We start from the raw sequence: 16757 nt of genomic DNA on the forward strand, positions 1-16757 counted from the left end.
CAGTGAGCAACTCAGGTTTGAACATACTGGAGAGCAGAAAGGGAGTTGTTTCATGCTTCTGAAATCAAGGTCTGAAGATCAAGTTAGTTTATAATTAAGGAATCAGAATTTGGTGTCTGGATCTCCCACGTTTTACTGAAAGGAACAGAATTTCAAGTAGTTCTAAGACCCATAAAGAGTTGTCTAAGGAACAATTGTTTAATTCTTACCTCAAAAACTAGATTATTCCAAACTACTTCATATCTAGATGATGCTTAATGCCAAATGATACCAAGCAATTGGAATTATTTTAAGTTTTATTACATGTGATATGGTACTGTGGTTATGTAAGATAACCATATTTTTCAGAAATGTATTTGGAAATACACAGGGGTTTCATGACAAGAAATCTGGATTTGTTTTAAAACACATTTGAGATATCAGCAGAAATAGAGATAGATAAAGCAAGTATGAATTTTGAAATTCTGGGTGACAGATACACAATTGTTATACTTTTATAGTATATGTTTGCAACGTTTCATTAAAAAATTTTAAAGAAAAAGAAATAGAACTATGTGGAGTTAAAGGATTTCATACCATCTGATGTTTTAAAATGGATGATTCCAAAGACAGTCCTTTTGCTTAGAGCTCCATACTCACTGGACATTTATAGCTTAGAATATGGGTACCAGTGTAGAGATTAAAATGTTCATTCTTATTAATATGCAGTCACTTAGGAAAACCAGTCAACTTTCCCTTTAGATATGTGGATGAGATTCAACTGCAAAGAAGAAAAATACTTCAGAGAATACTAGATTTTGTTCTGTGAACAAGTGAGTATTAAGCAGCTATTATTTTCCTGTAGAAACATGTAATTTAGTGAGATTTATTTTTCTGATTACATTGTAATTGGGCTACAAATTCAACAACTAAATGTGGCTCATTTAATATGTTGCCCAGGTTTCTCTTTATTTAAATAGAAGTAGGTATATTTATATGTAGAACAACTGTTAAAAACGTCTTTATATTTTGAGTGACATGAACAAAAGGCTGCTTGTTGGAAAAAGCATTAAGACAAAATTGTGCTCACAGTCTGGCTTTTGCACCTGTCTAAACCATTCAGGAAGAAATCTGGCTGGGCCCTGAAGTGAGTTCAATTCTTGTCTACCCAGAACAGCAGCTGTCCAGAGATAAGACTTTAAAATTTCTCTTGTTCAAGCTTGAATTCTTTTTTATCAAAACCAAAAATCTCCTGCAATAGCAAGGAACTATTTTATTATTTTTAAAATTAACCAAATGCAGAGTTTCTTTTCTCAGGTGAGAAGTCAATCGTTTTTATATTTTTCTACCTATTCATATTATTCTCTTGAAAATTAATGTTTCATTCTAGGAAAATAAATTGGATATATGGCAAGGCTTTAAAAACTTCATACATTATAAACTGGTCATTTCATATACATAAACTAGTCTAAAGTAATAATTTGAAACGTGGTTAAAGATTTAGAGAAAAATAATCTTCGTACATCCACAAGATGCAATACTTTGCAGATGCTAAATTCATATTCTAGAGAATATCTGAAGACTAGGAAAATGATTGTGGTATAGTAGAGGAAAAACAGTATATTTATGATCATAAAGCTTTGTTCTAATTTTGGAAAATATTTTTCATATATGGAAAATGGAAACAAAATATACCAAAATGATAAAATCTTGGTTGCGTGATTTCCTTTACCAAACTTCCTATAGTTTTCAGATTTTCCATGAGGATGCACTTTCATTTAAATCAGAAAAAATTTACTTATACCATTATGATAGCCATACTACCTCTTTTAGGATTGCTGCACAAACCACAACCAAACGGAACGATATTTTGCACCAAATGTACCTTTTCTACTCCATATTATTAACCTATCACAAGTTATGAAAAATAAAGTTTGCCCCCCCACCAAAAAAAAAAAAAAAGAACTCTTAGATTGGGAATAATTTCAAAATAAAAGGTTTCTTTTTAAGGGATAGTAAGTTTTACTTCCAAATTAGGTCCTGTTTTTAAGACCCTCTCAAATATATACTGACCAGTTACAATTTTATTTGACTAGTACAATACTATAGCAAAAAGCAATACATTATTCTTTATACATAAGGGTCTCAGATAAATGACATGGCAGTTCCGGTTATCAAGAGAAATTCCTTCCTTCCACTATACATAGTGGTGGCAAAAAGCTTATCATCACATTGTTATAGCTCTCTTGATCATAAAGAAATGTTCCCTAGTTGCAATGAGGTGTAAAGATCCATAAAGAAAAAACATTAGGTGATCCAAGTTTTGACACTAGAAATAATGCATATTACATTCATAAGAGAATCTTGAGGGAATAGGCCATGGCTTCACAAATTTATAATAGAGTTCACAGCATTAGGCATATAATAGAAACCTAAGAAGTATTTGAAGAACAAATTACATTTCCATAGGCAATTCTTTATTTCCCCACTGTTGAGAAGCACAGTTTAAAATGGTGGTGTGGTAGAAGGCTTTTATACTAAAAGGGGTGTAGGAATGGCTATGGCCCCCTCTCATCCTATAAGTACTTTCCTACTTTTGTGTGGATATTTACAACGTTCAGTGATAGACCCAAGCACTCTGATAGGATTAGATGCTACCAAATGGCATTCCTTGATCCAGCAACTACCTCATACTCAGGTTGTGCTCCTTGGCTCCTAATTCAATGGTTTATATCTAATGAACCACAGAAAGCCCCCGAAGTCTACCTTAGAAATTCTTTCAGTTCAAGGCTCATAATGCCTCATTCTATCAAATATGATCTTGAAATCTGCAAAGTTCATTTATAAGAAATATCTGTATTAGAATATTTCTGAGAACAAATTTTTAAGTGCTAAAAATCACAGAGGCTGTTAGGTGTCTTAACATAAAATGGGATCCTGAAAATCAAAACCTTAAATTTTAGCTGAGTACTCTCAAGCTGCCTTTATTAAATGATTAAAATTGTGGCAGAATACTAATTAGCACCAAACTATGTCATCTTGATGAAGACCCTACCTCAGACTTTAAGTCTGAAAACAAGTACGTGAGTAACCCAAACATTCATTGTTCACAAAAGCTTATTTAGAAAGGTGATTTTATTTCCCGTTTTATTTATTTTTATTATTTTTTTTTAGTTTTTAAAGATTTTTATTTATTTATTTGACAGAGATAGAGACAGCCAGCGAGAGAGGGAACACAAGCAGGGGGAGTGGGAGAGGAAGAAGCAGGCTCATAGCGGAGGAGCCTGATGTGGGGCTTGATCCCAGAACGCCAAGATCATGCCCTGAGCCGAAGCCAGACGCCCAACGACTGCGCCACAGGTGCCCCTATTTCCTGTTTTATGACAATATTCTCAATCAAGAAAATATCAGTGAAGGCCTGTCTTGTACATGGAATACATTCACTGTCAACTCAGTCAGTGAGTAAGTGAAAGCCTACCTCTAAAGGGCAAAATAATTTTTTTTAACTTAAAAAGATTATAGATATGTAAGTTTTAGCTCCTGCTAAGAGCAAAGAGATGGAAAAAGTAACATCCCGTGAATATATGTAGGGGTTCTTTGACCAAAGACTGGTCGTTATACATAGGGTGCCCTTAAGGAAATGATAACAATTTATAATTAAAAATGAGGCTGATAGATCTGTCAACTTGCTTCTGAGCCTTTAATATCTAATAGCTGATACATGGTAACATAGCTATTCTTTGTAAACCTGCATGATCAGACTTTCATTTCTGTAGCTCAGAAGATTCAAAGTTCATGCTTCTGCACAAAGTAGAAATTTTTAGACTGTACCAGATATAGGTAAATTTTTATACTAAATAATCAATGTTTTTAGAATATAGGATAGATGCCAAAATCATTTGAGCCTCAAATTAATTTTCCTATCCATACATATGTGTTTCTATTTCTTAAGCAAATATAAATGGGAAGGGAAAGTAGTATCCTTGAGAAAAAACTGCATGCCAGAAGTGCCAGCTTTTTGGCTTTTGTGTTTTGAACGAAATTACAAGTATTATTTACTTAAGAAGTTATATATGAGGGTACACTTGGCAACTTCCACTGAATTTCAGCTCTGCAACATCAGGTACAAAAGAAATTTTCCAAATATATCATAAAACACTAAGTGTTTAAAAGTGATATGTTGAAAAAAACTTCAGCATATCACCTTTAAAGTTTCCTTTTAATTTTCTGATGAAACATTTAAGTTGCAACTTTTAGGGTAAACATTGAAAATGAACATATTTGAATTCAAGACTATAGATTTTAATCGTTTTTTAATTCAAATCTTTTAAACATCTGACAGTTAGATTACAGTATTTTACCAGTTTCAAATTATTTAATAATTCTACTTTTATGTCCAAAAAGTATCTGTCTGCCCGCTTTTGAATAATTAGTAAATTAGTAGATTGTGCTTGTTAACATCCTTGATACTGAACTAATGGTTAGACAATGGTAGTGGTCAAATAAGAAAGTATCAACATCAACAACAGCATGTGTTGAATGCAAATACTTTCAGCAACCAACTAAACACCAGATTAACTACAATACAAAATGTAAAGGACACGAGATTATCATTAAACAACATTTACTGAATACTTTTTACATGTCAGATATTAATTTACCAGTAAAGGAAACCAATGACACATTATGTTAGCAATAGGGCTAATATTCATACAAAAGATGGTGGGCAAGGAACCCTTCTGTGTTAAGGTCAATGAATGATTTGATAAGGAGTCTGTAACCTTTAAGAATATTTTATGTTGGACTTATATTAAGTAATGCATACTCATTTTGTTTGGGTTAGAGTAAAAGGGGTGGGTCAAATGACAAATTACTTGAAATAAACAAACACACATTCTCTTTCTTTCTTACTCCCCCCCCCATTGTGTTTACTCTCTATACAGTTAATTGTGGACAATGAAATTATAAGCATTAATCTGTTTTATAAAGTTAATTACAAAAATTTTATCCTAACTTTTTATGATATGGCTGTCTGCATTTGAAGAAGGCTATGGAGAGTGACGACTGAAAGACCCACTGACATGTAACCGACGGTCCTTTCCATCCTTAGCACAGAGAAGAGTGTTCTTTGATGTATGCCTACTATTTGTGGTCTGTTACTATTTCTGACCCTGACTCTTGGGTTCATTGCCTTTGCTCAGACAGTTACCCAAGAGTTTAAATTACACTTTTGCTAGACGTTTTAAAAAAGGTACTAATTATACACTCACAGTTTAGTTAAGGCCATTGCTGTTTTTGATATAATTGAGGGCATAATGCAACTCAAAAGTTGTCTATCATAATCTCCTTAACTATTACCCATTGTAGTGATGTCACAATTACATAAGAATCATTTCAACAGCTCAACTAATCTATGGATATATTTAGTCCCTACTCTCAGAGACTTTTAAAAGAGCAAATCATAATACAGCACAAAATTTAAAATTTGTTAAAATGGCATTAATTGTAAATGTCCCAAAGCTCCTAAACAAGTCAACTAAAACAGCATAATAAACCTGCCTGAATCTACACACCTCTTAATTGTAATTTACAACCTTTAGAATAAGGTTGTAAATTTTTATTTTTCTATATTTTATTTTTCTATATTAGTCATTTCATCTTTTTTACCATTATTCTTTCAATTGTTACTTTTATGTTATTTGGTTTAAAAATAGTACTAACACATGTAAGCCAACAAATTTTCCTTTAAAAACAACAATACTATGTAGTAAACTGTTGACATTTTTTTTTTAAGATTTTATTTATTTATTCGACAGAGATAGAGACAGCCAGTGAGAGAGGGTACACAAGCAGGGGGAGTAGGAGAGGAAGAAGCAGGCTCATAGCAGAGGAGCCTGATGTGGGGCTCGATTCCATAACGCTGGGATCACGCCCTGAGCCGAAGGCAGACGCTTAACCGCTGTGCCACCCAGGCGCCCCTGACATTTTAAACTTAAAAAAAAAAAAAAAAGTCCCCGAGTTGCACAGTTAGAGATTTTAATCGATCAAAATTAATTAAGACACCAAGTCAAGATTCAAACTGGCAAAACACTTGGGCAAAAAAGTAACACAAGACATCCCGTCTTAGGAATCCAACTAGATTGTGTTATCATTTTTATATAATCGCCAAAGCAAGAACTAAAAAAAAACCCAAAACCAACAACCTCCCCCCCACCAAGAAAACTAGATTATAATGAAGCAACTAATTAAGTTCTGGATGCCTTCTTCCTAAGGCATCACGTTAATTCACTTGGAACTGTCCACAGGTTTGACATTTGTTTACCTGAGGTGTTAAGCGCACCCACTCTCTGCTTCCCTGCACCATTTGTACTTTTGACAGAGAAGTCCCTTTACAAGCAAGACTAGCTTTGTAACAAAGCAAGCAAAGAAAACAAACAGCGCGCTTGGCAACCTCCAACCACTTCGACGTGAGACACAGCACAACTCTCCAACTTTGCTGTGCTCTCAGAAATGCGCATTTATGAAAATGCTGTTTTAAAATGTTTTCCTTTTCAAACAGTTGTCATCTTGTAAGACATTCCCTGCCTCTCACTTGGAATTGAAACACGTGTGGATAGGGTCCTCTAAGCATAATTCTCACCAGAAGTTCCACCTAGAGGGCAGTTACCATCACCTGCAAAGCTCGGCGGCTGCGAAGGCGGGCCTCCGAACGCGGGAACCCACCCAGGCACCCGAAGTCCGGCCAAGTGGAGAGCAGCGGGCACTTGGGTTTGTGTGCAGGGGGCCGGCTCGCACCTCTCCCCACCTCACGCTTCCAAATCCTTCTCCCCCCTCCCTCCCACATCCCCGATACTTCTCCCTCCCCACCGCCCCCCAATCCTTCTCCTCTCCTTCCCACACCGCCAAATCTTCCTCTCCCTCCTCAACCCCCCCATCCTTCTCTCCCCTCCCTCCCACATCCTTAAATTCTCTTCTCCCTTCCCTCTCACTCCCTCGAGTCCTCTTCTCCAAGCCGCCTCGTGAAGTTACTCAAATTCTCTCTCGCCTTCCTCACAGTTTTAACTCGCACTTTTCCCTTAAAATAGCTCCCTTCAAGATCCCTAACTCCCGCGCGACCGGGGGCTCGCGTCTCCCGACACTCACGAGAAGAAGGGATCATCCTCAAAGCTGCTGCTCAGCATCCCGAACATCCTGGCTCTGTCACGGGCGGCGGCGGACGCGGACAGACTGGAAAACGATGTAACTCGCCGCGGCCGCGACCCGAGCCAGCCTTCCTCACGCGTCAACGCCACTCAGCCGGCTGAGAAGGCGGTGCCCGCCGGGGCTGTGCGTGACGCCGAGATGATTTCCCATTGGACGCTGGTTTCCTGACGTCACCAAGACGAGGCGGGGAATAGTGCGCCGCTGCCATAGCAACTGCGATCAACACAGTGGAGGCGAGAGGTTTGGCTTCCCGCCAGCCAGGCAACCCTTCATGAAGCTTTCTGAGGGACGAGATAGCTTGTTCCCTGGCCTGCAGGAACACAAAAATTAGACCACCCTCTGCGTGACCTTGGGCAAACCGCCCTCGGCTTCGAACCCCAACTCTCTTTTCGGGAAAATGGAAACAGGTCAAGATTTGGGCTAGATGGCTTCCAAAGATCCATTCACTTGCCGCATTTTGTGATCCACGGGATCAAAGTCTTATATCCAAAACACTCTGTGGTAGTTGGTCAAGAGCTGTGCACAAATACTGAGAATAAATGTGCAACAAGTTTTTGAGTACAGTTAATAAACAATGTACTCAGGGCCTGCTTGAAGGAAATGAAGCTTATAAAATTTCACAAACTTCTTTGCCTTATGTGAGCCTAAAATTCAAAGCAATATTTCCCGAAGTGGGAGTGCTTAAGTTTTACGTAGACATGGTATTTAAAAACAAAATGAGCAAGTTGCTCTCTTTTTGGTCCTCCTTCCAGTCTCCATTTCAAGGAACAAGTCTCACTTTGATGCCAGCACGTCTTTCACACTTCTCCAGCATTCCTTGACCTAACAGAGTAGGACCCAGTCACAAGCCCTGCACCATGTCCAACTAAAATTCCATTACTATATAGCTTTGTTTTAATTATATTTAAGTGTGAGTCTTCTGTTTATGGCAAGTGAAAATGGTTTTAAATTTAAAGCAGTGTTAATCATTAATAACTAGTCTTTACAATGTAAGTGAAAAAGTGAGCTAATTTAAGGAATTAGTACAGGTGGGATTTGGACATGTATGTTTGTATGTCTACCTTTAACACAGTAGGCTCCCCAGCCTCTCTAGGGGGCTGTCCTCTGGAGACAGAAGGCCATCCCAGGCTCCACAGGGCCTCCTGGCATCGGGCCAGAGAGGTGGCACTCTTCCAACATGAAGAAGCATGTAGGACCTGATTTGAGGTGACAGGAGTACTCAGAGGTTATTTTGGGAGTTGGAAATTTAATTCTTTGGACCTCTTACCTCCCCACCTTTAGCCAAGTTCGCTGGCAGCCTCCTTTTCCTGAGACTGGTGATGTGAGGTAGGGCAGATTTTACACTGTCCAGGTTAAGATAGCATAGCCTTTCCAGGGAATAGGCTATTTTCTTCTCCTCTGTCGTCAGAATGAAGTTCAGAGAGCATATACATATTAGGGATTTCTAAATTAGTTTCAAGGCAAAAAAATTTGTTTTAGGAGACTTGATATTATTTTCTCTTTAAAATAGTACAACCCAAGATTTTAAGGAAGGCCACATTGTTTAAAAACTAAAAACAAGAGTGCCTGGGTGGCACAGTTGGTTAAGTGTCCGACTCTTAGTTTCGGCTCAGGTCACGATCTCAGAATCCTGAGACTGAGCCCCACCTCTGGCTCTGCGCTGGGTGTAGAGCTTGCTTAAGATTCTCCCTCTCCCTCTCCCTCTGTTCCTACCCCCCCAAAACAAAACAAAACACAAAACAAAACACCCTTAAATGAAATGGGGTAGATTACTGGTGATAAAGGATAGTATTAAAATCGTTTTAGATCAACGTCAAGTAAAGCAACTTGTAAGAACAATTTCCCCCTTGTTCCCATGGGGATTTGACTTAGACCCACAGTGCTAAAACATGAAAGCTTTAGTCCAGGCACAGGTTATTCGCAGAGTTACCTGGAGATCCCAAAAGCAATTTGGGCCTAATAGCAAATGCTTTAAAAAAAGGGGGGGGCTAATGAAAGAGGCGAGTGGAAGCTGAAGAGACAGCCTAGTTTCAGATCTGAAGGAAGTAGGAGAGGATGACTACCCCAGCAGGAGCAACAGGGACGCAGAGGAGAATTAAAGGGCAGAGGGTCCTGGGTTCGGCTGTCCATAGACTCACAATAGCTAATATTTATTGATTGTGTGTCAGGCACCGTCGAAAGCTCTTCATGTGCATTGGCTCTTTGAATCCTCCTAAGATTTTGTGGAGGAGAGATGGTTTTCATCTTCATTTTTAAGTGATGCAACCAAAACACAGAGAGGCTAAGTAAATTGCCAAGATTCACACAGCTAGTTACCGAAAAGGGTTGGTGGCCTGGAGTTTTCCCTGGTGTGGCTGGTTGCATGGAATGTGGGTGATGAGCCACGCTGAGGGATTCAGGGTGAAAGCAGGTAATTATTTCTCAGAATCATGCTGACAAACTAAATAATGGGTCCCAACTAAAAAGCATAAAATTTAGTAGGAATATATTCAAATCAACAATTCAATTTTACAAATATTTATTGAGTGCCTACCTTGTGTCAGGCACTGAACTAGACATTAAGGTGTTGGTGAACAAAGCAGACAAAAATCCCTGTCCTGGAATTTATATTCTTGTGAGCACGGAATAGAAAGAAATGGCACAGAAAGCAGTATGTTAAAAGGTGATAGGTGTTGGAGGGAAAGACTGAGCAGGGTAAGGGGGATGGACTTGTGAATTATGAATGGGGAATCCTGTGTAGGCCACTTTGAGAAGGTAAATCTGAGGAGATTCGCCGGAAGAAAATGGACTTCTGTCAGAAAAACATTCCAGGTCAACGCAAAGGTCCTGAGGTAGCATGTGCCTGGTGTATATAATATACAGTCTATTCCTATGTCCTGAAATTACCTTCAGAGGAATGAGCTGAGCTAAGTAAAGTGAAAATTATATATTGGGATAATAGCTCCTATTTATACTTCCTCAGTTCCTGGCATTGCATTAAGTGCTTTACATACATTTACTCATTTAATCCTTATAGCAATCCTGTATGCTAAGATGTTTATCCCACTATTACATGTGAAAAAGCCGAGGCCCAGAGAAATTTGGTACATGTCCAGTCAGTTCGAGTCCAGATTAATCCTACCCCAAAGCTTCTATTCCTGCCACCACCCTACTTTGTCTCCCTATAAAAAAAATTAACCATTTGCTGAGTGCCTCTATGTACATATATAATCTTTAAGTATACTACAACTTGTGTCTCATTTGCAAGATCACTGATTGAGTTGAGAAAACACAGAGAAAAGTGTAAGACCCATGCCAAACTTACAACTCTTTAACAGAGTTGAATACCAAGAGTTCCAAATGTCAATGATTCCTCTTTTCTTCCATCTATTAATACATCATCTGTTTATTAAGGACCAATTATATACCAGGCACCACTCTAGGCATTGAGGATACAAAGCTTCCTGGCCTCTTGGAGCTTCCATGCTAGAGGGCAGCTCTTTCAGCAGCTAATTCTGCAGTTACCGTTGTTACATTGGGACTTTTCAAATTGTTTTCAGAGAAATTATCTCAAGTGCCCAAGAAGAAGTAAACAAGCCTTAAAGATAGGATTCATTTTCTTCCTGGTGTTTATCTGGGCAGCAGTGCAGAAGCTTGCAGGGAAGAATTGTCCTGCCCTAAATGCCCATAGCGCCCTCTCCTTTTGAGAAATACTCTCAAAGGGAGTATTTTCCTCCAGTGACACAGAAATTCAAAGCAAGTTTGAGTTACAGAGGGAATTTTCCAATATTAACTTCTTTTTGGTGCCTGCTACTGAGGCTGGGGCCTGGAGTTTTCTTCACACTGAAATGCAAACAAGCTGCAGACTTTCTCAGTCGTGTTTGTTTTCCATCTCTGTGGACATGTATATTCATGGCTGGCTGTTTATTTTTCACAAACTGTAATTGAGTTATTTTATTTGGAAAAATGTAGGGACTATGTCACCTTCTGGGATTTTGGTAACGATGATCAGCCTTTATGGAAAGATGCTTTCGGCAGCCTCTTGGGGGCGGAAGTGGAGGCTCCAGGCCCTGGAGCGGGACCAACATTCAGGTGGCTGACGGGGAGTTCCGGAGAGAAAAGCAAAGGAATGTTCTGTTGTAGTGATGGAAGGCCAGAGAGGATGGACATATTAGAAAAGGCTGGGGAGGAAGTGAAGACTCACTGTAGGGTCAGGGCTGAACCAAAGATTATACCAGTGTTAATAAAAATGTGCAAAAGTTTTGGCTTTTCCTACACTTCTTAGATGTAAATCTTTGGGGCTTGGAGACTTTGGAGCATGTGTCGTGCGCTTTTTAAAATAAAGACTTAGATAAATGCTGTCTTTCATTTGGCAATAGTTTGCATTTAAAAAGTGTGTAGCTCTTTTTGTCAAAGGAGTCTCTCAACCCTATGAAGGAGGAATCGCCTTCATTTTGCAGATAAGAACACAGAGATTCCGGGAGCGAGAGTGATTTGCCAAGGTCCTCTAGCTGGCCACTGGTAGAATAGGGGTTCTGATCCAGTCTAACCATCTCAAGGCCATTTTCTTCTCACTGCACCCATAGCCAACTCTCATACAAAACAGGACTCAATGGTATAGAGTTATGGAAACATGAGGCTTCCAGGATTGTTCAAACTTGACATGGGTTGTTGGTTTAAGTACATGAAGAGATTTTTAAATTTTCCTGAAAAACAACAAAATGTTACTTTTTAAAAAATTTATTTGAGAGAGAGGGAGCAAGAGAGACAGAGAGCACATGCACGAGAGTGAGCACTAGTGGGAAGGAAAGGGCAGAGGGAGAGGGAGGAGCAGGGAGCCAGGAGCCCATCATGGGACTCGATCCCAGGACCCTGGGATCATGACCTGAGCCGAAGGCAGACACTTAACTGACTGAGCCACCCAGGCGCCCGAAAGTGTTACTTAATGAATAAAACAAAGACCATTACTCTAAAGGCAAAGAATTTTAATGACAATGTAAAATACAAATATGTTATATTAATTTTTTTTTAGTGACAAAACTCAAACTTTCTACAGAGCCATAAAAGACCCATGTGTAGTTGATAAACACATCCAAAGCCTGCTTCTTTTTTAAAATTTACTTTTTAATTTACTTTCTAATCCAAAGTGTACAGCTCAGTAAATTTTTACGTACAAATAAACCTACGAAAACACCATCCAGCTGGAGATCGAAAGCATTTCTGATGCCCCAGAAAATTCCCTCACACTCCCTCCCAATCTCTCTCAAAGGTAACCAATATTCTGAGATTTGTTTCTTTCACTTAACATTATGTCTGCAAAATTCATTCATCTTATTACATAGAGCAGTGCTTTATTCTTTTTCCTTACTGTGTAGTATTTCACTGTATGAATTTACCCCAAGTTACTCAACTACTGTTGATCAATTTTTGTTCCTCTTCTTTCTTCCTTTTTCTTCCTCCCTTCCCCTCTTGCTTTCTTTCTTTTTCTTTCTCTTTCTTCTTTCTTTTTTTTTTTTTTGGCTTTTAAGAATAAAGCTGCTATGATCATTCTCGTCTATGTCTTGATTAGTTTTAAAAATTGATTTAACATTCAGCTATTTTTTAATCTCATTGTCATTGAGATTCAGAAAGCTTTTCTCTACAGGCAATAATTTCATAAGGAGGATTTTCCCACTGAGTCAACACTTTCATGTTTGTGACTGTCTATTTCTTTTGTGGGTGGAAGAAACACTTTTTTCCTTCTTCTAAGAAATGAAAAATTTTAGATTCATAGAGCCTAAAACAAGTTGAAGAGTAGAAAGTATTCTTTAAGAAATACTGTTGAGGTCATCTGTTCTCAGACACTGTTTAATGTGACTGTCTACAGTGCTATTTTAAAAGTTATTTTTAAATCTTTGATAAGATTTGGAGAGAATTCAAGCTGTGGGTGGATGTCCTGCTGTGAAGGCAATGATTTGAGAAGTCTGTCTAGGGGTTAAGGGATTATTTTGGAAAACATTAAGAACTTGAAATGCCTTCATCCTTTTGTCATGTGCTTAGATGCTTTTATTATTTGAAATGTAGGGAAAAAATCTGCTTCCATCTTAGAAGAATTGTTTTTAATTTCAAGGCCATGCAAGTTTTAGTGCTACCTAGGGTATATATTTTAGGGTAACAAGATAAAGGGGTTACAGGGGATTATTTATGAGTGGCTCCAAGCTCTACCTGGTTTTCTCCTAATTCATATCTCCCTCACCTAGAAAGCCCCTTGGGACACAGCCTCCAGCGAGGCTTATACTACTGATTGGTACTGGCAGCCTGCTGGGAGAAACCGAGTGACCCAGGCCCAGGGAGAGTGTTGTGGTCTGCTGTTCTTAATAATAAAACCTGAAAAGCTGAAACCTACTATGTGCTAACCCACTGACTCATAACAGTTCCATTACTACCTTACAGAAGTAAGGAAACACGGGCTTTAGAGAGTTGAGTAATCTGTCTAAGGACTTACTGCTAGGAACTAGTGGAGTTGGGATTGAAAGGCAGCTTGTCTGACGGTAGACTCTGGGCTCTTATTAACACACCAGGCAGACCTGTGCTAGCACTTAGTAGGACTGTCTCCTTTCCTCCCGTTGAGGGTGGGGCTGTACCTAGAGCTGGAGTCAAAAACACAAGAGATGCCAGGCAAGTAATAAAAGAGGGAAGTGGGATCGGTAGGATGTTAAGAATTAGTAATAATCAAAATAACAACACACGTCTATTGGTTGCCACTGTGCGGCTGGCACACTCTAAGTGCTTTACATGATTTAGCACTCTCAATCCCCTGAACAATCTCACAAGATGGACGCTATTATTATGCCCCTCGCACGTGAGAGGAAGCTGAGGGTCACAGAAGAGAAAGCACTTGCTCAAGGTCACACATCCAGGAGTCCGGCCCGAGGGCCTGCACTCTTAGCCCTGTGCCTATAGCTGTGGGCTCCTGGAGGGGTGCACAAGGGGGCACTGGACATGCTTCCAGCAAAGGGGGAAACTGCTACTCAGCTCCAGATGATTGCCCTGCTGAAATTCATGCCCCCTGGTAATATGGAATTTCACATGAAATCTCCCAATTTTTAAAAGTTAGCAATTAATTAAAAACAAAATACCTGAGCAGGGCAAACAAAACAAGCCTGGGGGCTGAATCTGGCCCCTAGGCTTCGAGTCTGTGATCTAGTTACGGAGAGTGTGAGTTTTCATGGCATGAAAGGATACCCGAGCCCAGTAACATCCGCATATTGGCTTCTGAATGTAACTCAGAACTGTGTTGACAGCAAGTCCTGTGTGGTGAGAGCTGAGAAGTGTCCTGACTCCTCACAAAAGGCCTTTGTGAGTGGACACCAGTCACCACCACATTGCTGGCTGTCCAGATCTTAAAATATTGGGGCCATGAGGCAGTAGTTTCCTTTCTAAAGGATATTTAGATTACAAACTAATGTTTTCATCTGGCTTGCATAAGGCTAGCATAAATTTATCAGGTCCTGGGTATTATATTAACTTACTAATTCTGTTCAGTCTTAAAGGGACCTGAAATCATCTTGCCTGTAAACTATCTGCTTGTATTCCAATTTTTTATTTATTGAAGACTGTCATCCCTGTACCGCTTTGGAAACAGTAGAATCTAGCAATGTATGTAATAAAATTTCAAAAGGCCATTTATCCATATAAAAATAATCTGTTAAACTAAATGTGACTGGATGCTTTTTTCCCCTCTTAATATTTGCCACTTGTTTACTTGATACTTGTTTTGTCACCGGCCAGCATGTATAGGGGAGCCATAGGTTTTATTTTTTATTTTTAAAGATTTTATTTATTTATTTGACAGAGAAAGAGCGCACAAGCAGGGGGAGCAGCAGGGGGAGAAGGAGAAGCAGGCTCCCTGCTGAGCAAGGAGCCCGATGTGGGACTCGATCCCAGGACCGGGGATCATGATCTGAGCTGGAGGCAGATGCTTAACCCACTGAACCACCAAGCGCCCCGAGCCATAGGTTTTAGACAAAAAGTTTACTAGGCAACATTTTTAGAATTTTGTTTCTTTTACTTCATTTTTTCTTCTTTAGGCCTTTATGTTCATTCTGGGCATATAGTCTAGGCTCTTAAGAAAACATCTTTAAGTGCTGTTCTGAGTTTCTCAGGGCTGTCATAACAGAGAACAGCAAACTGGCTGACTTAAACAGCGGAAGTGTATTCTCTCACAGTTCTGGGGGTTCCAAGTCAAGCTGTCAGCAGGGTCATGCTCCCTCTAAAGGCTCTAAGGAGGAGTCCTTCCTGGCCTCTGCCTAGCTGACAGTCCTCAGTGCTCCCCGCCTTATCCCTGTAACACTCCCGTTTGTCTCTGTCATCACATGACCTACTCTCCTCTGAGTCTCTGAATCCAAATCTCCTTCTTACAAGGACACCAGTCACTGGATTTAGGACCCACCCTAATCCAGGATGAACTCCTCTTAACTTGATTCCTTCTGCGAGGACCCTATTTCCAAAAAAGGGCACCGCAGGTTTGAGGTGAATTTTGGGGGGGGAGAGTGAAATTTTTGGGAGGAGCGAGGACACCCTTCAACCCAGCTCATGCATCTATTAGTAAGCTGTACAAAAATAGTCAGAATAGGTACAGAACAAAATTCTTAGACTTAATCATTAAATAAGACTTGAAATACAAGCCAACAGTCGGCTGGCAGCTTGAAAGTGCACACCTTTATAAAACTTTACAGTATGCTTTTTGGATACTAACCTGATTCCTTCTAACTTCTTCCTACCTTTCTACTCTCATTCCCTCCTTTGCCCTATTTTCTTCATCGACTTGTTAAAATTTCTCTTTTATCTTGCCATATTCTATGCATTTTTATAAAACACTTGATGCTTTTCTGGAAAAAAAGAATGGTAGCAATAAATAAAATAATAACCACTGTTAATTTGGTGGTAGGGTTGAGATATTGGCCTCCGTTTGAGAACAAACTCATTATGAGATGCTTTCTAACATGATAAAATGCCAGTGTAGATCTCAGAGTGATGTCTCTAATTGCCTAGACCTTTTTACATTAGGTATCTGCATGAGTTATAACTCCTTTGTGAAGATAAAAAGGTTGCTGCAAGAAATTGCCCCAGTGCTGGGAGAGCTGTCAGACTGGAGGGCATCTCAAATGAGATTAATGATGTCTGCCTTAATGTAAGAAGATTTAGCATAACCAAGATTATGGATTCTGCAGAAACCTGTCAGCACTCATTTATTTGGAATAAATATTATTTTTAATTAAAGTCCTAAGGTAGGTTATTCCTGAACTAATGAGATCTACAGTGATTTCCTTTGGGAATTAATTTTCTTTCTTAATTCTCAGTCATTTTGATGATTATGGTTGATTCAATCTTATGCGTGGCAGTCAGTTTTATAGGACATGCTGATTTCTAGCTAAGGGCACTAACTAACCCTGTATTTGTTTTTACATGGCACTTTCATTTTCTAATTATATTTATCATTTAACCCAAATACTCTTAAAGGTTTGTCTGTCCAACTTAGCTGTCTATGGTGAGTTGGCTTTCTAGAACAAGATCACTCACAAGAGGGTAAGCTTCTTTCTAAGTGAAATGACAGG

The 16757-nt window shown here is 39.2% G+C and overlaps 1 protein-coding gene across 2 annotated transcripts in view; it reads right to left on the minus strand.

The window, feature by feature from the left end:
* MLF1 (myeloid leukemia factor 1) overlaps window positions 1-7310 on the minus strand; it is a 31379-nt gene extending 24069 nt beyond the window's left edge. The window contains exon 1 of one of the 2 annotated variants that reach the window (XM_019799227.2): window positions 7123-7310. In XM_019799227.2, coding sequence (XP_019654786.1) covers window positions 7123-7169 — 47 coding nt within the window. In that variant the 5' untranslated portion in view covers window positions 7170-7310. The remainder of the gene's footprint in view (window positions 1-7122) is intronic. The other variant, XM_011224420.3, reaches the window with a different exon arrangement.
* Between the last annotated feature and the right edge of the window lie 9447 nt (window positions 7311-16757).

This window comes from Ailuropoda melanoleuca, chromosome 1 (assembly GCF_002007445.2).
Source record: "Ailuropoda melanoleuca isolate Jingjing chromosome 1, ASM200744v2, whole genome shotgun sequence".
Taxonomy (NCBI): domain Eukaryota; kingdom Metazoa; phylum Chordata; class Mammalia; order Carnivora; family Ursidae; genus Ailuropoda; species Ailuropoda melanoleuca.